Source organism: Leuresthes tenuis, unplaced genomic scaffold, assembly GCF_036924035.1.
Source record: "Leuresthes tenuis unplaced genomic scaffold, fLeuTen1.0.hap1 SCAF_3, whole genome shotgun sequence".
NCBI classification, from domain to species: Eukaryota; Metazoa; Chordata; class Actinopteri; order Atheriniformes; family Atherinopsidae; genus Leuresthes; species Leuresthes tenuis.
This window is the reverse complement of record NW_027325357.1, coordinates 16637942-16659564: the sequence shown is the minus strand read 5'-3', so window position 1 is coordinate 16659564 and position 21623 is coordinate 16637942. Positions and strand designations below refer to the sequence as shown.

The window sequence follows — 21623 nt, the reverse complement described above, 5'->3', positions numbered from 1 at the left end:
TCCATTTAGACCGATGGCCGACATCTCTGGTAAATCAGGAAGTTTATTGCTCACCTCAATGTTCACGACTGTGCGATAAACCAGTGTTATCGATGTATTTCATCTGTGATTTGGTCATTAAAAGAATGTGTTTGTGTTTTTATTTCAGATGAAATGACAGAAATGATAAGTCCTAACAGCAGAGAAAACATTCGATCAACACTCCTGCTTCTACTAACAGGATTTCCTTCCTTCAGTGATCGTTCTTTCTTGGGTGACACTATTCTTATGCCTCCGTCCATGTAACATTTTCTAAATTATTCACAGGCTGGTTATGGTGAAACCCACAGGATTGTTACCTACACATGCGAAACCCATGAGCATTATTCCTCTTTGTGTATTTAGAGAAAAGTTAATGGGCAGGTAGATTTGCTTTTCCGGTCAATTGGTGAAATGTTTGTTGAATCTTAACTGATCCAAAATGAAAGTGCAAGCAAACAGAAATGTGTTTGTCTATGATGTGTGAAATTAATGATTTCTGCATGATAGAAATCAGAGATGGATGATTTTATATGCTGGAAAATCAATAACCCAAGAAAACATTGACAACTCAATTAATTGATGTCTTTTTTCATCCAGAGTGAAAACATCCGACGCTCAGAACCTCAGCAGGCTGAATCAGCTCTAAGAGATTTACTGTAGGCGGCTGTAGCTCAGAGGGAAGAGCAGGCGTCTGACAATTAGAACGTCTGCGCTTCGACACATAACCACGTGTCCTTGTTGAAGACACTGAACCCCACGTTGCCTCTGATGCGTCCATCTGAGTATGAGATTGTGTTTGATAGAGATGATGAAAAGGACTGTATAGCTTGCAACACTGTGTAGATCTGGCTTGCAGTGTAAAATCACTTTAAGTGGTGTATAAGTACAGTTAATTTACCATTTTAGGAGGCAGCATCCTGAAGTCACCTGGAAAACCATGTTTTATTGAATTGTCTTTCTCTCTTTAAATTGTTTGTATGTTAAAGGTGAAGCTGTGCTCATATTAATATTCCCAAGAGAAGGCACTAGAAAGGAGGGAAAACTGTTACGTGCATTCAGATGATAACCTGTATCAAATATATCAAGGTATTAGATAATAAAAATGTAATTCACTGCAATTGAAAAATGTCCCATTAATGTCAAACGCTGATGTTAATGTTGATTAAATTTGTCCTTATTTGTAACAAAAGTAACATTGACAAGGAAAGTTTTGCAAATTCATCTATGATACAACTGTCGCACACTTCAAAACACTTCAACACACACTCATAGACACAAGCATCTCCTGCATTTACTTCCATTCATTGTTAATGGCCTAATTCAACCCTTAGCCATTACCAATTGGTGGCTATGGTTACCATGTCACTGACCTAACCTCAGCTCCCACTTTCCTCCAAAGCCTTGACGAGCCCCAATATGACACGTTGCCTCTTTAGGACACGTGCCTGTTAGCATTACTGCCCCTGACAGAGTCAGTGATTTCACCAGAAATGGAATAAAAAGGGCCTCATGATGATGAAGTCACTGTGTCAACTGTGATAACAAATGTCAACTGGAGGGAACAGAGCACCCCCTGGTGGTGCTGAGGTGAGCAGACTCTTCCAGAATTTAAATGCAAGATCAGGCAATGGTTTAATCGTAATTGTTGAGTAATATGATGTATTTTTAGCCACACTGGTGCTTACACCATATAGTGGATCATTGCATGTTTTGCAACGTGAAGGTTTTTTGACTGGATTACAATTAGATTTTGTCTTACACATGAGTTTTTGTTTCCCTTCATGTTGTGAGTTTAATTAAGTATTTACGTTAAATCTACACTGACGGGTTGATGTTTACATTTGAATAAATAACTTTGGCAAATGATTAAATATCTTCAAGACTGACACTAACTATTACGACACAGTGAACATTTACCTGCTCACTGTAATGTTTGTGTTGTTACTATGAGCGTGTTAGTCAGCTCAGCATTCAGGTCAAAGCCACACTGCAGTTTCCACGCTGCTGGCTGATAATACCTCCTACATACTGTGTTATGCATTATGTTTAACCTCTTACAATTTTTGTTTTGAGTGTCATATTCAGAGTTCATAAATTGATGTAATTTTCCCTCAAATAATTCAAAGATCCTAAAGAACACACAAACATGCACTGTTCGTGCACCTCAGAAAGCCACGTGGCGCCATCTATAAGGTTTCCAATGATCACAGTTTACTCCAACATGGTGACAACCATCCCACAAACACACCAAAACAAGTCAGATAACGATCAACGATTTGTGCTTTTGAGGTATGTGATTCCGTATTTGTCAGTAAACCTAACATTTTTAAAATTATTCACAGGCTGGTTATGGTGAAACCCACAGGATTGTTACCTACACATGCGAAACCCATGAGCATTATTCCTCTTTGTGTATTTAGACAGAAGTTAATGGGAAGGTAGATTTGCTTTTCCAGTCAATTGGTGAAATGTTTGTTGAATCTTAACTGATCCAAAATTAAATTGCAAGCAAACAGAAATGTGTTTGTCTATGATGTATGAAATGAATTATTTCTGCATGATAGAAATCAGAGATGGATGATTTTATATGCTGGAAAATCAATAACCCAAGAAAACATTGACAACTCAATTAATTGATGTCTTTTTTCATCCAGAGTGAAAACATCCGACGCTCAGAACCTCAGCAGGCTGAATCAGCTCTAAGAGATTTACTGTAGGCGGCTGTAGCTCAGAGGGAAGAGCAGGCGTCTGACAATTAGAACGTCTGCGCTTCGACACATAACCACGTGTCCTTGTTGAAGACACTGAACCCCACGTTGCCTCTGATGCGTCCATCTGAGTATGAGATTGTGTTTGATAGAGATGATGAAAAGGACTGTATAGCTTGCAACACTGTGTAGATCTGGCTTGCAGTGTAAAATCACTTTAAGTGGTGTATAAGTACAGTTAATTTACCTATCCAACTATCCACTTGATGCATTAAAAGTGTGCATAATGTCTGCTCAATTTTAGTTGAACACAAACAATTTATGTTTGTTGTCTGCTTATTGTTTTAAAAATGGAAGTTGAACTTGAAACTCTTAAAGTGACAGCATGTACGGCCCGAGGGGGAAGAGAAACTGTACTGATGAAGACTTCACATCACATGAGAGATGAACAGTTGGGATGTGAAAAATGTTTCTCACATGTGGAACAGCCACCGGTGTAGTGAAAGAAAAGTTTAGATAATAAGCTCCTGCGAAGAGTTAAAGATTTAACACCACTTTCATGTCTCCACAGTTAATATGAATTTACAACCAGCGGCCATTAGATGAGTACAAAACAGCTGCAAACAGCAACGCTTCCTCAGATCCACCTGTCCACCTGACAGAATCTTTAAGCTTTTACTATTTTACAAATTAGTCCAACATGGTAACAAACATCCCACAAACACACCAAAAACAAGTCAGAAAATGATTTGTGCTTTTGAGGTATGTGATTCCGTATTTGTCAGTAAACCTACAGTTTCAGAAAATCTGCAAAAAACAAGAATGCAACAGAAACAATAAACAAACTGTTCTGAGCCAGTTGGTCAACTCTATGGCAGATTTGATCTAAATATAACACATATATGCGCTGATGGTTTCATAAACTATGAGACAACCACCGTGTGTTGTCTGTGTGTGTCTCTGTGGCTATTTGGCCTGACTCACTTCTCATCAGGAAGTTTTCTTGTGAGAAAGTTCTCACACTTAATGCAGGTTAAAGTCAAAGTAGTCAGACAGACTAGTGTGGTGTGTTCAGGACATTCAAATAGGTCAGCTTCATCATGGCTGAGTTCCTGTTGCTCATCATCTTCATGTGTAAGTTTTAACATCTTATTAGCTTATTTCATCGTTCATGCTGGCTTTTGATTCATGGAGCCGATCCAGTAAACAATAAAGGAGAGTCTGTTTTATAGTGTTACTAACACATTTTAATATAGTTTTACATGAAACTAGCTGTTGTTGGAGCTTAAATATTGTTGTATCTGTTCAACTACTTAAAAAAACACTTTCTCAAACAGATTCCTTTCATGAGATCAAAGCACAAGGTCAGACTAAGTTTATTTTTTGTATGAAGAGTATATTTCTCTCTCTCGTGGACAATAATACATAATTATCAGTCATTGCCACTGTTTCACAGAAGAAACTATTAAGTGATAAATGTAACATCTTCACCTCTTAAATTTCAGCTCTTCTTCAGCCGAACCTGACGGCGGATCGACCTGTGATCACAGAGACAGACTCAGTCACGTTGAACTGTCAGACTCCATCATCTGTTTCTGCGTCTCAGTGTGATTTCTACATTGAAAACGAAGAAAAGTCAGACAGCTTCTCCTGTGTGCAGACACTAACAGGAGCTGAGGTGCTGAAGATTGTACACAAAAGATCCCCCTTTGAGGTTAAAGTAAGATGTCTTTACACTGTGAGGTCTGGAGGCGTTGGCAGTTCATCTCCAGTCAGTGATACGTCCACCATCACCATAAACAGTGAGTGACTGAACTCCCATTAAGATATTGTTACATGTTGTAATTAAATATGTCATTTCTGCTGTTAAAGATCCGTCATCAGACAATGCTTCAAAGACATGCAGAATGATTTATTCTACATGTATTCACATTTTCAGACCTTCTCCCAGCTAAACTGACAGTGAATCCACTGGTGATCACAGAGACAGACTCAGTCACACTGAACTGTGTGACTCCATCATCTGTTCCTGTATCTGAGTGTTTTTACCGCTTTATGAGAGAAAAAACTGCCAAAAGATTCTCTTGTCTGAAGACACTGACAGGAGCTGAGCTGCTGTCTTTAACACATCAAAGTTCACCTGCAAAAGTTGATGTCAGCTGTTTTTACCTTATGTCACATGAATCTCCACAGAGCAACATCTTCACCATCACCGTACAACGTGAGTAAATGCAGCTAATTACAAGAAGAGTTCAGTGTGATTAAAGTTATCATGACCAGCTGATTATTTTTCTAAATAAATGCAACATTCAGTCATTCAGACTGTGATCTGTTTACATTTTTAGTTCCTCGACCTGAGCTGACAGTGAATCCACGGCTGATCACAGAGACAGACTCAGTCACTCTGAACTGTGTGACTCCATCATCTGTTTTTGAGTCTGAGTGTTTTTTGTACTATATGGGAACAAAAACTGCCAGAACCATCTCCTGTGTGCAGACCCTGACAGGAACTGAGCTTCTGATGACGGCACATTTGAGTTCACCTGCTGAGGTTGAACTAACATGTTATTACACTGTAGAACACAGAGGAGGAAGATATCAATCTCCACACAGTAACATCTCTTCAGTCATAGTACAAAGTAAGTGACCAAACTACCTTTGTTATACTTTCACAAAACATCTGAATATATGTTAGATGTTGCAACCGAAAGAGGAAAGAAAGCTTATCTCTATTATCATTGACATGTCACCTGTGGGAGGAGGTGATTGAGAGTTTAACACATAGATCATTTGCTAATTTGACTTTAGATGAATGAATATTTGCTATTTTGACCATTGATATATATAATTACTCTTTGTAGAACTCTGCTAACACAATTATTTCTGTGTGACAAACTTCTAGTTGATCCAAATCAATCTTTTATTGCAGAGTCCACCACAACTCCAAGAGTACCAGCTGTCAGTCTGACCACAGGTAAGTCGTGGATTTAAACAATCTGAAACATCACACTCTGACAATATGACTGTATTTACTACTTCATTTTCTACTTTCTTGACATCAGTGAATCCTGCATCAGGTGACACATTAAGTCATTTTAAAGTTTCAGAGCATCTTAACATAAATCCAATAAATAACCGATGAGAACACCATTTTTTCTGAATGTTAATTGTAAAGTTTCCTTTTAGATCCATTCGGTTTAACTGTTGCTAACCGTGTTGCCTCACTCTCTCCTTCCCCAGCATCAGTGAAAGCTGTATCAGGTGATGCCATTACTTAATTTCCCAATAAAACATACTGTGCTTCAGAACAAGTGGCTCATCTTAAATGTTCTTGCATTTTCCTCTGTGTTTTAAAGAAACAGCTTCTGGATGGACTGATACAGCATCTACAGATATGAAATCTGAGTTTCCTGTGACCTCACTGCCCCCAACTGCAAGTGAGCAAAACCACTTTCCATACATCACATATTACGATGGATATTGCCCAGTTTTTCATGTCTTTTATATAACATATATATAGATATCTATAATCACATCTAGCTGTGCACTAGCACATTTGTCCTCTCAGAAATCTAGTAAAATGAAAAAAAGTACGTATTTTTGTACAGTTATAGAGCTCTTTTTGAATAATCAAAATTCCCTTAAGAATCTCAGTTCAGATTACAACCTACTTCATACAGTTCAGAAAGTACTGCAGAATTCAAAGGACACTATCCTCCCCGTGCATCCTGCTTTGTCCAGATCTATCTCACGGAAGCAGGTGGATGATGGCATCTTCAACACCAACCCCAGTGTGAAAAACAATCTGTAGTGGATCCTGAAAAGTTTCCACTTGTGTTTTTTTGAGGAGACAATAATAGTCTCTCCGTGTCTTTCATTATACGGGATGTTAGGGCAAGTGGTCTGTAGTCACTTTGGGCAATGCATGAGATTTTTTTAGGTACACTGATAAGGCAGGATGTCTTCCACTGCACTGGAACTTACTCCTGACTCATGAAAAGGTTGAGGTGGGTAAGAAAATAAACTACAGGTCGCCTCTGAGCTCTGCTAACTTTGTTTGTATTTTTTCTTTTTAAACATTTCAAAAACTCACACTTCTCTTTTCTCCAATGCAGACAAGCAGGTGTTGAGGATTGGGGTGGCTCTAAGTGCTTATGGCATACCTGTGGCTGTCATCCTGATAGGATTTGTTCTTCTCTATACCCAAAGAAGAACTGGTGAGACCATATTAAACTTTCATCTCAAAGTTTCCTGGTTCAGCAATGGCACTTTTATACAATAAGTCGAGCCTTTCTCAAGATTACAATTTGTTAAATTCTCTTTAATAAGTGCATGAAACCTCAATAGAATATTACAAAAGGTCTATACAGTTGGCTTGCCATGTTTATATAGAAATAGAAATACTTTAATATTGTCCAGAGACAATGTCGAGACAAAGATGAAAAAAGCTAATATTGTACCAAATGTGCTTTGTATCTTTTCTGAAATAGGTGCAAATACAAAAAGATATCTTTAAGTTTCCAGTTTACCAATGATCCTGTTTCAGTAATAATATTTTATTCTTACTGGTGTGAAAGTGTTTCCTGCACAAAACTGTCAGTGAGCTTTTCTTTCTTTCTTTAACACCACCTCCTCCCCCCTGTGACTTGCTCAAGGGAATTGTTTGTGAAAGATGAGATAACTGAAAGTGGGGACAACTCCTCAGTTTTGCTCAGTCGGAAGCTCACGCTATACTTACACACGTGGACAAAATTGTTGGTACCCCTCAGTTAAAGAAGGAAAAACCCACAATTCTCACTGAAAGCACTTGAAACCTACAAAAGTAACAATAAATAAAAATTAATTGAAAATTAAATAATCAAAATCAGCCATTACTTTTGAAATGTTGATTAACATAATTATTTAAAAAAAAAAAACTAATGAAATAGGGCTGGAGAAAAATGATGGTACCTCTATGAACGATTGAAAACTATTTGACCAGAGTGACATGATTAACTCAGGTGTGTCCTTTAATTGACATCACAGGTGTTTCCAAACTCATAATCAGTCAGTCTGCCTATTTAAAGGGAGACAAGTAGTCACTCTGCTGTTTGGTGAAAAGGTGTTTACCACACTGAACATGGACAACAGAAAGCGGAGGAGAGAATTGTCCCAGGACATCCGAAAAAAAATTATAGACAAACATCTTAAAGGTGCAGGCTATAAGACCATCTCTAAACAGCTTGAAGTTCCTGTGACAACAGTGGCTCATATTATTCAGAAGTTCAAGACCCACGGGACAGTAGCCAACCTCCCTGGACGTGGCCGCAAGAGGAAAATTGATGACAGATTGAAGAGACAGATCGTTCGAATTGTATCCAAAGAGCCCAGGACAACCTCCAAAGAAATTAAAGGTGAACTCCAAGGCCAAGGTACATCAGTGTCAGATCGCACCATTCGTCGTTGTTTGAACCAAAGTGGACTTCATGGGAGACGACCAAGGAAAAAAAATCATAAAAAAGCGAGACTGGAATTTGCAAAAATGCATGTTGACAAGCCACAAAGCTTCTGGGAGAATGTCCTTTGGACAGATGAGACCAAACTGGAGCTTTTTGGTAAGGCACATCAACTCTATGTTCATAGACTCAAAAACCAAGCATACGAAGAAAAGAACACTGTCCCTATGGTGAAACATGGAGGAGGCTCAGCAATGTTTTGGGGCTGCTTTGCTGCATCTGGCACAGGGTGTCTTGAATGTGTGAAAGGTAAAATTAAATCTGACGACTATCAAGGCATTCTGGAGAGAAATGTGCTGCCTAGTGTCAGAAAGCTTGGTCTCAGTCGCAGGTCATGGGTCTTCCAACAGGACAACGATCCAAAACACCCAGCCAAAAACACCCAAGACTGGCTGAGAGTAAAGCGTTGGACTATTCTAAAGTGGCCTTCCATGAGCCCAGATCTGAATCCCATTGAACATCTGTGGAAGGAGCTGAAACATGCCATTTGGAGAAGACACCCATCAAACCTGAGACAACTGGAGCAGTTTGCTCATGAGGAGTGGGCCAAAATACCTGTTGACAGCTGCAGAACGCTCATTGACAAATACAGAAATCGTTTAATTGCAGTGATTGCCTCAAAAGGTTGTGCAACAAAATATTAAGTTATGGGTACCATCATTTTTGTCCAGCCCTATTTCATTAGTTTAAAAAAAAAAAAAATTATGTTAATCAACATTTCAAAAGTAATGGCTGATTTTTGATTATTTAATTTTCAATGAATTTTTATTTGTTACTTTTGTAGGTTTCAAGTGCTTTCAGACAGAATTGTGGGTTTTTCCTTCTTTAACCGAGGGGTACCAACAATTTTGTCGACGTGTGTAACTGATAAATATTATCATTCATTACAAAGGCTCATGCAGCTTCAAGTGTTAGGGGCTGGAGAAGACTGGACCCAGAAGCAAACAGGAGACTGGGAAATAGATGTAATAAAAGGGTTTATTTAGGGAGGGGGGAGTTGGGACACCAGGAAGCTGGGAATGGATTCAGGGTCCGGGTTGGCGGAATAGTAGGTTCCGTGTCCGTGATCCAGGTTGGTGTGGGTGCCGTGTCCATGGGATTCCGTGCAGGTGCTCGTTAATAGGGGTTCGGAGGTGGGCTGCTGGCTGGTTTCGATGGAAGGCTGAGCGGAAAACCAAAGTCAGAATGAACGCTAGAGCAGGCATAGGTTACACACAAGAAAGGTAATCATCAGGCACTGGAGAACAGGAGGGAGCAGGCTTTAACCGGCGCTCGATTGATGATGAGCCACAAGTGCGAAAAGGTGTGAGAGCGCTCCTCCAAGCCGCCACACCCAGCCCGAAACAAACAGAAAGACAACCAGCCAGCCCCCGGGGACCAATAGAAATATTGATATATAAATAAATGAAAAAACGTAATCACCACATCAAGAAGATACAGAAGAAAATATGCAGGCTTAGCTCGGAAAACTAATCTTTAAAGTCAATGAACACATTCATGTTTAACATACAGACTTTAAAGATGATTTGAAGGATACATTTTAGTCAGATCACCTGGAGTTGAAGAATTCAAACTAAGGTCTACTACATTCTTCTATTAGAATAATATAACTTGAAAACTGAACTCTTGATTTGTATCTTGAATACTTTTTTTGTGATAAAGACTAATCCCCCTTTCCGTGCTTTTTCTCTTTAGATTGACAGCCAACATCTGTTGTGAATTTGAATGCATGCGGACTCGCACAGCAAGGTGTCTGAGTGCAACACAACTATTTGAATACTATGGTGTTTAAAACATTCTGCTTTGGGTTTCAGATGTGTGTGGACAAATAGAAAATCCAAAAAGTGAAAGAGGTAATTATGAAATAAATGCTAATTGATCTTTCTCTATGGAGTGAATATTCTGTCTTGGTAACTGTTCCTCACCATCAGATCATTTCATTAAACAACAGCAGGGTAGTCTTGATAAAACCTGCAGTATCATCATCTATGAATGCAGAAACATCGCCTCCACTGGTGAGCAACTTTTCTCTTTTCTTGAAACTAGACTGCCGTTTGATGTTATTGAACAAGATTGAATAAAGTTTTGGTTTCTTACATAATAAATTTTTTATAACAATAGAGGAAAGGGTATATGACAATGTGAATTCTTTCAAAATGGTCAAATGTAATCATTCGTGTCTCTTATGAGTGTAATTTGTGTTTTACCTGCTACATCAGAAGCTGCAAACGTGCTCACGTGTGGCCCTGCCAGCTACAGAGGTGACTGATTAAATGAAACTAGCATATATGGGATTCTAATCACATAAAGAGAGCTGAAGGAAAAATGTCAAAGCACAAAAATAAAAATGTTAATGCTTTTATTGACAACATATTGTGTTTGTATTGCAAAAATAACATTAAAAGGTGATCTGCTGGGAAAGATTTCACTAAACTCCATCAACCAACATCTGTTTCCCTCTTTCCATAGAGTGAAAACCTCTAACAGCACCGCCTACATCATCTCAAACGGATACAGCGTCCAACACTGGAACTGATTGTGAAATCCAACTTTGTTGTTAGTATCATCTCTTTAGGTTTGCTTTTTATGTGCTCGTCACATTGTTGCACTCTCATTTCTGTAAAGATGACGTTAACGCAAAAGCCTGATCCAAATATGAACACAAAGGCGTGCAAATCAACAACAAAGAGCTACGATATAGAGATGGCTGCGAAGACGTGCAAAGTAAGATGTTTCAGAAACAGGAGATTTGAGCTTCAGTTTTCTGCTTGTTGATATATATTTCAAGTCCTCACTGATGTAGTTGCAGGATGAGCACGCACGATTCTACATTGACAATAAAAAATGTGTCATTACTGCTCTGCATTTTGTAAGTTGACAGTAGAAATGTACATAACAAGCTACTGGTTTATTTTGTCATGTCCCAACTCTTTGTTTCATTAAAGATTGAATCTGCCCTAACCTATAAAGTTCCAATTTATCCAATGATGAAACATGTTCTTTGCACCCTCTTCACCATTTTTAAAGTAATCTTGTACAAGATCACAAAGGGATGGAAGTGGCTGTCTCTTTATCTGTGGATTTATGCCAGAGTGAGCTGAAAAAAAGCAGCTGTTGTTGTGCGGAGAATGAAAAGGGAATAGAACATGAAAACCCTTTGGCACGTTTCTTCATTCACACTGAGCTAAATAAAAAATAAAGATACAACACACCAGGGTTATAGATAAATGGTCACGTCTGTTTCTGAGGCCTGTTCCATTTTGGCTTGCTGTGGTTTTCCTGTCATGAAATGAGTGATGTATCAATGACGTTAAGATCTGATACTGTAGCTTTAGTCTGTGGAAGATTTCTGAACAGTTGTAGTATTCAGCGTCATCATGACTGGACATCTGCTGTTTGTCATCCTCATTTGTGAGTTCAAATTAAAAACTTATTAACTTTTCTTCTTCTTCTTCTTGTTATTGTTATTATCATTGTTATTGTTGCTGTTGACATGTACTTTTACACAGGAAAACAGCTGCACATTAACTTATAAAGATGTACAGATATAACCTCATTTCAATTGTCACATCCAAATTCTATAACAAGAGTTTTATCACAGAATGAAACTTAGTTTGAGATTTAATCCTTTAACACTGTGCTGAAGTTTTTTAAGTTTTTACATTTATTTTACCTGTTAATAAATGATTTATCCAACAGATTGTCTTCATGAGGTCAGAGTGCAAGGTCAGTCTTCAAGCTTGATACTTGTTTTCATGGTCACCTGATGTTGCACATAGTCCATACAATAATGTCCATTTCTATCTTTTCAGCTCTTCCTCCACCTAAACTCACAGTGAATCCATCAGAGATCACAGAGACAGACTCAGTTGTTCTGAGCTGTGAGGCTCCATCATCTGTTTCTGTGTCTCAGTGTCATTTCTACACTTTGAGTGGAGGAACTGTGAGAATCTTCTCCTGTAATCAGACACTGACAGCAACTGAACTGCTGCAGATGGCACATCTCTCTTCACCAGCTGAGGTTAAAGTGACCTGTTATTATACTGCACAGCCTGGAGATGTAAAGTCTCCACACAGTGTTAGAACTGCTAACAGTGTCAACTCCTTGTTGAAGACACTGAACCCCACGTTGCCTCTGATGCGTCCACCTGAGTATGAGATTGTGTTTTGTGTTTGATAGAGATGATGAAAAGGACTGTATAGCTTGCAACACTGTGTAGATCTGGCTTGCAGTGTAAAATCACTTTAAGTGGTGTATAAGTACAGTTAATTTACCATTTTAGGAGGCAGCATCCTGAAGTCACCTGGAAAACCATGTTTTATTGAATTGTCTCTCTCTCTCTTTAAATTGTTTGTATGTTAAAGGTGAAGCTGTGCTCATATTAATATTCCCAAGAGAAGGCACTAGAAAGGAGTGAAAACTGTTACGTGCATTCAGATGATAACCTGTATCAAATATATCAAGGTATTAGATCATAAAAATGTAATTCACTGCAATTGAAAAATGTCCCATTAATGTCAAACGCTGATGTTAATGTTGATTAAATTTGTCCTTATTTGTAACAAAAGTAACATTGACAAGGAAAGTTTTGCAAATTCATCTATGATACAACTGTCGCACACTTCAAAACACTTCAACACACACTCATAGACACAAGCATCTCCTGCATTTACTTCCATTCATTGTTAATGGCCTAATTCAACCCTTAGCCATTACCAATTGGTTGCTATGGTTACCATGTCACTGACCTAACCTCAGCTCCCACTTTCCTCCAAAGCCTTGACGAGCCCCAATATGACACGTTGCCTCTTTAGGACACGTGCCTGTTAGCATTACTGCTCCTGACAGAGTCAGGGATTTCACCAGAAATGGAATAAAAAGGGCCTCATGATGATGAAGTCACTGTGTCAACTGTGATAACAAATGTCAACTGGAGGGAACAGAGCACCCCCTGGTGGTGCTGAGGTGAGCAGACTCTTCCAGAATTTAAATGCAAGATCAGGCAATGGTTTAATCGTAATTGTTGAGTAATATGATGTATTTTTAGCCACACTGGTGCTTACACCATATAGTGGATCATTGCATGTTTTGCAACGTGAAGGTTTTTTGACTGGATTACAATTAGATTTTGTCTCACACATGAGTTTTTGTTTCCCTTCATGTTGTGAGTTTAATGAAGTATTTACGTTAAATCTACACTGACGGGTTGATGTTTACATTTGAATAAATAACTTTGGCAAATGATTAAATATCTTCAAGACTGACACTAACTATTACGACACAGTGAACATTTACCTGCTCACTGGAATGTTTGTGTTGTTACTATGAGCGTGTTAGTCAGCTCAGCATTCAGGTCAAAGCCACACTGCAGTTTCCACGCTGCTGGCTGATAATACCTCCTACATACTGTGTTATGCATTATGTTTAACCTCTTACAATTTTTGTTTTGAGTGTCATATTCAGAGTTCATAAATTGATGTAATTTTCCCTCAAATAATTCAAAGATCATAAAGAACACACAAACATGCACTGTTCGTGCACCTCAGAAAGCCACGTGGCGCCATCTATAAGGTTTCCAATGATCACAGTTTACTCCAACATGGTAACAAACATCCCACAAACACACCAAAACAAGTCAGAAAATGATTTGTGCTTTTGAGGTATGCGATCCCGTATTTGTCAGTAAACCTACAGTTTCAGAAAATCTGCAAAAAACAAGAATGCAACAGAAACAATAAACAAACTGTTCTGAGCCAGTTGGTCAACTCTATGGCAGATTTGATCTAAATATAACACATATATGCGCTGATGGTTTCATAAACTATGTGACAACCACCGTGTGTTGTCTGTGTGTGTCTCTGTGGCTATTTGGCTTGACTCACTTCTCATCAGGAAGTTTTCATGTGAGAAAGTTCTCACACTTAATGCAGGTTAGTGTCAAAGTAGTCAGACAGACTAGTGTGGTGTGTTCAGGACATTCAAATAGGTCAGCTTCATCATGGCTGAGTTCCTGTTGCTCATCATCTTCATGTGTAAGTTTTAACATCTTATTAGCTTATTTCATCGTTCATGCTGGCTTTTGATTCATGGAGCCGATCCAGTAAACAATAAAGGAGAGTCTGTTTTATAGTGTTACTAACACATTTTTATGTAGTTTTACATGAAACTAGCTGTTGTTGGAGCTTAAATATTGTTGTATCTGTTCAACTACTTAAAAAAACACTTTCTCAAACAGATTCCTTTCATGAGATCAAAGCACAAGGTCAGACTAAGTTTATTTTTTGTATGAAGAGTATATTTCTCTCTCGCGTGGACAATAATACATATTATCAGTCATATCCACTGTTTCACAGAAGAAACAATCTTCACTTCTTAACTTTCAGCTCTTCTTCTGCCGAACCTGACGGTGGATCAACCTGAGATTACAGAGACAGACTCAGTCACATTGAACTGTCAGACTCCATCATCTATGTCTGAGTGTCATTACCGCTTTATGAGAGGAAAACCTGCCAAAAGATTCTCTTGTCTGAAGACACTGACAGGAGCTGAGCTGCTGTCTTTAACACATCAAAGTTCACCTGCAAAAGTCAATGTCACCTGTTTTTATCTGAAATCCCAACCATTTCCAGAGAGCAACATCTTCACCATCACTGTACAACGTGAGCAAATGCAGCTAATTACAAGAATTAATTTATCATGATCTGAATCATTCAATCCGTGATCTGTTTATATTTTTAGTTCCTCGACCTGAGCTGACAGTGAATCCTCAGCTGATCACAGAGACAGACTCAGTCCGATGTATTTGACTAGATTACAGTCAAATTTGTCTCACCAGAGTTTTTTTTAACCCTCCTGTTGTTAATAGGTTGATGTTTTTGTTTGAATAAAACTTTGGTAAATGATTAAATATCTTCAAAACTGACTTCGACTGTAACGACACAGTGAACACTTACCTGTAAGTATGTTCGTGTTGTTACTATGAGCGTGTTAGTCAGCTCAGCATTCAGGTCAAAACCACACTGTGGCTTCCAAGCTGCTGGCATGGCTGCAGTCATGAGAGTTTCTAATACTATTTCCTACATACTATATTTTGCATTATGCTTAACCTCTACCGATATGTGTCCAAATTCTGAGAATTAAATGATGTAATTTTCCATCAAATTATTTCACGATGTGTTAATGTGTTTGTCAGACACTTTTATCCAAAGCAACTTACAAATGAGGATATAACATTACAGCTAAGGTGAAAGCTAACAATAAGCTACATAGAAGGAAAACCACTAGTCAGGCTCTGTCAGAGGTGACAGTGTAGAAATGGAGTGCAGGCATAGAGAGAAGTACAGGGTAAGTGCTTGAAGAGGAGATGCTCTCTGAAGAGCTGGGTCTTCAAGAGTTTCTTGAAGACCCAGCTCCCTGACAGTCAGGGACAGTCAGGGACGCCCCTGTTCTTGTACAGCTTGGTAGCTCATTCCACCATCGTGGAACGACACATGAAAAGAGTTTGGATTGTCTTGTGCGTGATGTAGGCACCGCTAGACGACAATCCTTCGATGACCGGAGTGGTCGAGTCGTGACATAAGCACGATCATACAGCTCACACATACACGCACCGTTCATTGAACATACACTACTGTGCTTTCTTCTAACAGTCCCACAAAGCCCTGAATATCATTTTATAGATTTTATACTCATGCATGTTTTTACTCATTCATATTATCTTAGTCATATTGACACTATTCTTATGCCTCCGTCCATGTAACATTTTTAAAATTATTCACAGGCTGGTTATGGTGAAACCCACAGGATTGTTACCTACACATGCGAAACCCATGAGCATTATTCCTCTTTGTGTATTTAGACAGAAGTTAATGGGAAGGTAGATTTGCTTTTCCAGTCAATTGGTGAAATGTTTGTTGAATCTTAACTGATCCAAAATTAAATTGCAAGCAAACAGAAATGTGTTTGTCTATGATGTATGAAATGAATTATTTCTGCATGATAGAAATCAGAGATGGATGATTTTATATGCTGGAAAATCAATAACCCAAGAAAACATTGACAACTCAATTAATTGATGTCTTTTTTCATCCAGAGTGAAAACATCCGACGCTCAGAACCTCAGCAGGCTGAATCAGCTCTAAGAGATTTACTGTAGGCGGCTGTAGCTCAGAGGGAAGAGCAGGCGTCTGACAATTAGAACGTCTGCGCTTCGACACATAACCACGTGTCCTTGTTGAAGACACTGAACCCCACGTTGCCTCTGATGCGTCCATCTGAGTATGAGATTGTGTTTGATAGAGATGATGAAAAGGACTGTATAGCTTGCAACTTTAGTTGAACACAAACAATTTATGTTTGTTGTCTGCTTATTGTTTTAAAAATGGAAGTTGAACTTGAAACTCTTAAAGTGACAGCATGTACGGCCCGAGGGGGAAGAGAAACTGTACTGATGAAGACTTCACATCACATGAGAGATGAACAGTTGGGATGTGAAAAATGTTTCTCACATGTGGAACAGCCACCGGTGTAGTGAAAGAAAAGTTTAGATAATAAGCTCCTGCGAAGAGTTAAAGATTTAACACCACTTTCATGTCTCCACAGTTAATATGAATTTACAACCAGCGGCCATTAGATGAGTACAAAACAGCTGCAAACAGCAACGCTTCCTCAGATCCACCTGTCCACCTGACAGAATCTTTAAGCTATTTATAGTGTCTGACTATTTTACAAATTAGTCCAACATGGTAACAAACATCCCACAAACACACCAAAAACAAGTCAGAAAATGATTTGTGCTTTTGAGGTATGTGATTCCGTATTTGTCAGTAAACCTACAGTTTCAGAAAATCTGCAAAAAACAAGAATGCAACAGAAACAATAAACAAACTGTTCTGAGCCAGTTGGTCAACTCTATGGCAGATTTGATCTAAATATAACACATATATGCGCTGATGGTTTCATAAACTATGTGACAACCACCGTGTGTTGTCTGTGTGTGTCTCTGTGGCTATTTGGCTTGACTCACTTCTCATCAGGAAGTTTTCATGTGAGAAAGTTCTCACACTTAATGCAGGTTAAAGTCAAAGTAGTCAGACAGACTAGTGTGGTGTGTTCAGGACATTCAAATAGGTCAGCTTCATCATGGCTGAGTTCCTGTTGCTCATCATCTTCATGTGTAAGTTTTAACATCTTATTAGCTTATTTCATCGTTCATGCTGGCTTTTGATTCATGGAGCCGATCCAGTAAACAATAAAGGAGAGTCTGTTTTATAGTGTTACTAACACATTTTAATATAGTTTTACATGAAACTAGCTGTTGTTGGAGCTTAAATATTGTTGTATCTGTTCAACTACTTAAAAAAACACTTTCTCAAACAGATTCCTTTCATGAGATCAAAGCACAAGGTCAGACTAAGTTTATTTTTTGTATGAAGAGTATATTTATCTCTCTCGTGGACAATAATACATAATTATCAGTCATTGCCACTGTTTCACAGAAGAAACTATTAAGTGATAAATGTAACATCTTCACCTCTTAACTTTCAGCTCTTCTTCAGCCGAACCTGACGGTGGATCGACCTGTGATCACAGAGACAGACTCAGTCACGTTGAACTGTCAGACTCCATCATCTGTTTCTGCGTCTCAGTGTGATTTCTACATTGAAAACGAAGAAAAGTCAGACAGCTTCTCCTGTGTGCAGACACTAACAGGAGCTGAGGTGCTGAAGATTGTACACAAAAGATCCCCCTTTGAGGTTAAAGTAAGATGTCTTTACACTGTGAGGTCTGGAGGCGTTGGCAGTTCATCTCCAGTCAGTGATACGTCCACCATCACCATAAACAGTGAGTGACTGAACTCCCATTAAGATATTGTTACATGTTGTAATTAAATATGTCATTTCTGCTGTTAAAGATCCGTCATCAGACAATGCTTCAAAGACATGCAGAATGATTTATTCTACATGTATTCACATTTTCAGACCTTCTCCCAGCTAAACTGACAGTGAATCCACTGGTGATCACAGAGACAGACTCAGTCACACTGAACTGTGTGACTCCATCATCTGTTCCTGTATCTGAGTGTTTTTACCGCTTTATGAGAGAAAAAACTGCCAAAAGATTCTCTTGTCTGAAGACACTGACAGGAGCTGAGCTGCTGTCTTTAACACATCAAAGTTCACCTGCAAAAGTTGATGTCAGCTGTTTTTACCTTATGTCACATGAATCTCCACAGAGCAACATCTTCACCATCACCGTACAACGTGAGTAAATGCAGCTAATTACAAGAAGAGTTCAGTGTGATTAAAGTTATCATGACCAGCTGATTATTTTTCTAAATAAATGCAACATTCAGTCATTCAGACTGTTTATGTCTATGTATTTATCAGACGCTTTTATCCAAAGCGACTTACAAATGAAGATATAACAAGCTATATAAAAAACTAACAATAAACCACATAGAAGGAACCCACGAATCTGACTCTGTCAGAGGTGACAGAGTAGAGATAGGTTAAAGAAAGATAGAGATAGGTTAAAGAAAGAAAGATAAAGTGCAAAGATAGAGGGGGTAGGAGATGCTCTCTGAAGAGCTGGGTTTTCAAGAGCTTCTTGAAGATAGACAGGGACGCCCCTGTTCTGGTAGCGTTCGGTAGGTCATTCCACCATCGTGGGACGACACATGAAAAGAGTTTGGATTGTCTTAAGCGTGGTGTAGGAGCTGCTAGACGACAGTCCTGCTACGAACGGAGGGACCGAGTTGTGACATAAGCCTTTGCAAAAGCATTCAAATAGATGGGAGCCGTTCCATTAAGCACTTCGTAGGCTAACATCAGTGACTTGAATTTGATGCGGGCGGCTAAGGGTAGCCAATGGAGTTCAATGAACAGAGGGGTGACGTGTGCTCTTTTAGGCTGATCGAAGACCAGACTCGCCGCCGCGTTCTGGACCATCTGCAGAGGTTTCATAGTAGAGACTGGGAGACCAGTTAGGAGAGCATTGCAGTAGGGGAGGAGATGACCATGGCCTGCACCAGGAGTTGGGTGGCATGTTGGGTTAGGTATGGTCTGATCTTTCTTATGTTTAATAATGACTGTGATCTGTTTACATTTTTAGTTCCTCGACCTGAGCTGACAGTGAATCCACGGCTGATCACAGAGACAGACTCAGTCACTCTGAACTGTGTGACTCCATCATCTGTTTCTGAGTCTGAGTGTTATTTGTACTATATGGGAACAAAAACTGCCAGAACCATGTCCTGTGTGCAGACCTTGACAGGAACTGAGCTTCTGATGACGGCACATTTGAGTTCACCTGCTGAGGTTGAACTAACATGTTATTACACTGTAGAACACAGAGGAGGAAGATATCAGTCTCCACACAGCAACATCTCTTCAGTCGAGGTACAACGTAAGTGACCAAACTACCTTTGTTGTACTTTCACAAAACATCTGATTGAGAGTTTAACACTTAGATAATTTGCTAATTTGTCTTTAGATGAATGAATATTTGCTATTTTGACCATTGATATATTTAATTACTCTTTGTAGAACTCTGCTAACACAATTATTTCTGTGTGACAAACTTCTAGTTGATCCAAATCAATCTTTTATTGCAGAGTCCACCACAACTCCAAGAGTACCAGCTGTCAGTCTGACCACAGGTAAGTCGTGGATTTAAACAATCTGAAACATCACACTCTGACAGTATGACTGTATTTACTACTTTGATTGGATTTTTTCCCCCTTCAGATTATACTGTTGGAGAGTCAAAGAGCACTGGTAGTTCATTTTCTACTTTCTTGACATCAGTGAATCCTGCATCAGGTGACACATTAAGTCATTTTAAAGTTTCAGAGCATCTTAACATAAATCCAATAAATAACCGATGAGAACACCATTTTTTCTGAATGTTAATTGTAAAGTTTCCTTTTAGATCCATTCGGTTTAACTGTTGCTAACCGTGTTGCCTCACTCTCTCCTTCCCCAGCATCAGTGAAAGCTGTATCAGGTGATGCCATTACTTAATTTCCCAATAAAACATACTGTGCTTCAGAACAAGTGGCTCATCTTAAATGTTCTTGCATTTTCCTCTGTGTTTTAAAGAAACAGCTTCTGGATGGACTGATACAGCATCTACAGATATGAAATCTGAGTTTCCTGTGACCTCACTGCCCCCAACTGCAAGTGAGCAAAACCACTTTCCATACACCACATATTACGATGGATATTGCCCAGTTTTTCATGTCTTTTATATAACATATATATAGATATCTATAATCACATCTAGCTGTGCACTAGCACATTTGTCCTCTCAGAAATCTAGTAAAATGAAAAAAAAGTATGTATTTTTGTACCGTTATAGAGCTCTTTTTGAATAATCAAAATGCCCTTAAGTATTTCAGTTCAGATTACAACCTACTTCAATTAAACAGGTGTTGTGAGTGTAATGTCCGCCTTCTTTTGCTCTGTCTTTTCAGGAAGCGAGACTTGCAGTGTTTCTGCAGAAACAGAACAGAATTCTTTTTCCAAAACAGAACAGTGGGCACTTAAATGGTTTATAGCTATGACTGCTTTTGGAGTAGCTGTGGGTATCATTTTACTTGGAGGGACACTTCTCTGTTCCAGAAGAAGAAGTGGTAAGGACTGTAATGATGCATGTGTCCTTTAAAGGTTGAAAAGGCTTCCGCATATTAAAGACTAATCTAACTGTCATCATTCAACCACTGGGTATACCACTGAATTACTGTCTATGCTACTCAAAACAACAAAGAAAAGGCAGACATGCTTAAGAAAAAACATAAATTAGTTTGGCAAATTAAGTCTCAAAGGTGTCAGGTCTCAGGTGACATTTCTTGCCAGACAGTATCAACCTGCTGTGGCTGGTGTGGGTTTTATCTGTGATTATTCTTTGGGCTCTGCCCATTAGTATGTGTGCATACAATTAAAATACAACATTTAAAACCTGATGAGCGCTGAATCATCCAGATCAATGGATTAATGATCGGACTGCCTATATTCCACACAGCAGCTGTCAAGTGATTTTTAAAGTCTAGTGAAGAAAAAAATATATGTGGTTTGAGTTTGTCACACAACAAAACATGAATAAATCAAACTGTTGCCAAGTATGTAAAATGAGTTTCAACATAACGAAGAAAGGAGTCACTCTCTGTGATTTAAGATGTTGTCGCTTGTCCGCTGAGGATGCTTACCGACAGATCTCCCATCAGCTAAAACAAACCACACAAATCTCTGAATTAGCTTCATTATGACTCTAAAAAGCTTTCTTATCTCAGTCGTCGCAGATAGTGTCTTTAATACGTTTTTCTCTACACTTTTACAGGAAAGTCTTTTCACAAAAGGTAAGAAATGTGTTTTTTTTATATTTAAAAAAAAGAAGTCA

General features: G+C 38.7%; 2 protein-coding genes and 1 long non-coding RNA gene across 5 annotated transcripts; all 3 read left to right on the top strand.

Annotated features, from left to right (window-relative positions):
• Window positions 1-3717: 3717 nt before the first annotated feature.
• LOC140303388 (uncharacterized) lies at window positions 3718-15064 on the top strand. 2 transcript variants are annotated; one of them, XM_072382136.1, is made up of 5 exons: window positions 3718-3863; window positions 4067-4093; window positions 4235-4531; window positions 4669-4950; window positions 14964-15064. In XM_072382136.1, exons 1-5 carry the CDS (start codon window positions 3830-3832, stop codon window positions 15029-15031), a joined length of 708 nt encoding a protein of 235 aa, XP_072238237.1. In that variant the 5' UTR covers window positions 3718-3829; the 3' UTR covers window positions 15032-15064. The 2 variants fall into 2 exon arrangements, 1 of the variants encoding a protein (XP_072238237.1); XR_011915188.1 differs by lacking the exons at window positions 3718-3863; window positions 4067-4093; window positions 4235-4531; window positions 14964-15064 and adding exons at window positions 5075-5368; window positions 5659-5719 and having other exon boundaries at window positions 4551-4950.
• Window positions 15065-17276: 2212 nt separating this feature from the next.
• LOC140303387 (uncharacterized) lies at window positions 17277-20172 on the top strand. Its single transcript, XM_072382135.1, has 7 exons — window positions 17277-17400; window positions 17604-17630; window positions 17772-18068; window positions 18206-18487; window positions 19338-19631; window positions 19840-19884; window positions 19973-20172. The coding sequence occupies exons 1-7, from the start codon at window positions 17367-17369 to the stop codon at window positions 20110-20112; spliced, it is 1119 nt and encodes a 372-aa protein (XP_072238236.1). The 5' UTR covers window positions 17277-17366; the 3' UTR covers window positions 20113-20172.
• Window positions 20173-20213: 41 nt separating this feature from the next.
• Window positions 20214-21613, top strand: LOC140304153 (uncharacterized). 2 transcript variants are annotated; one of them, XR_011915236.1, is made up of 3 exons: window positions 20214-20407; window positions 20701-20859; window positions 21564-21613. It is a non-coding gene; the product is annotated as an uncharacterized lncRNA (long non-coding RNA). The 2 variants fall into 2 exon arrangements; XR_011915235.1 differs by lacking the exon at window positions 21564-21613 and having other exon boundaries at window positions 20701-20984.
• The last annotated feature ends 10 nt before the right edge of the window (window positions 21614-21623 follow it).

Excerpts from the sequence above, each read along its gene's own strand:
- LOC140303388 (XM_072382136.1), top strand. The coding sequence starts at position 3,830 with ATGGCTGAGTTCCTGTTGCTCATCATCTTCATGT. Across the intron at positions 3,864-4,066 it reads GTTGCTCATCATCTTCATGT|ATTCCTTTCATGAGATCAAA; the intron begins GTAAGTTTTAAC and ends TTTCTCAAACAG. Across the intron at positions 4,094-4,234 it reads TCATGAGATCAAAGCACAAG|CTCTTCTTCAGCCGAACCTG; the intron begins GTCAGACTAAGT and ends CTTAAATTTCAG.
- LOC140303387 (XM_072382135.1), top strand. The coding sequence starts at position 17,367 with ATGGCTGAGTTCCTGTTGCTCATCATCTTCATGT. Across the intron at positions 17,631-17,771 it reads TCATGAGATCAAAGCACAAG|CTCTTCTTCAGCCGAACCTG; the intron begins GTCAGACTAAGT and ends CTTAACTTTCAG. Across the intron at positions 18,488-19,337 it reads CTTCACCATCACCGTACAAC|TTCCTCGACCTGAGCTGACA; the intron begins GTGAGTAAATGC and ends TTACATTTTTAG.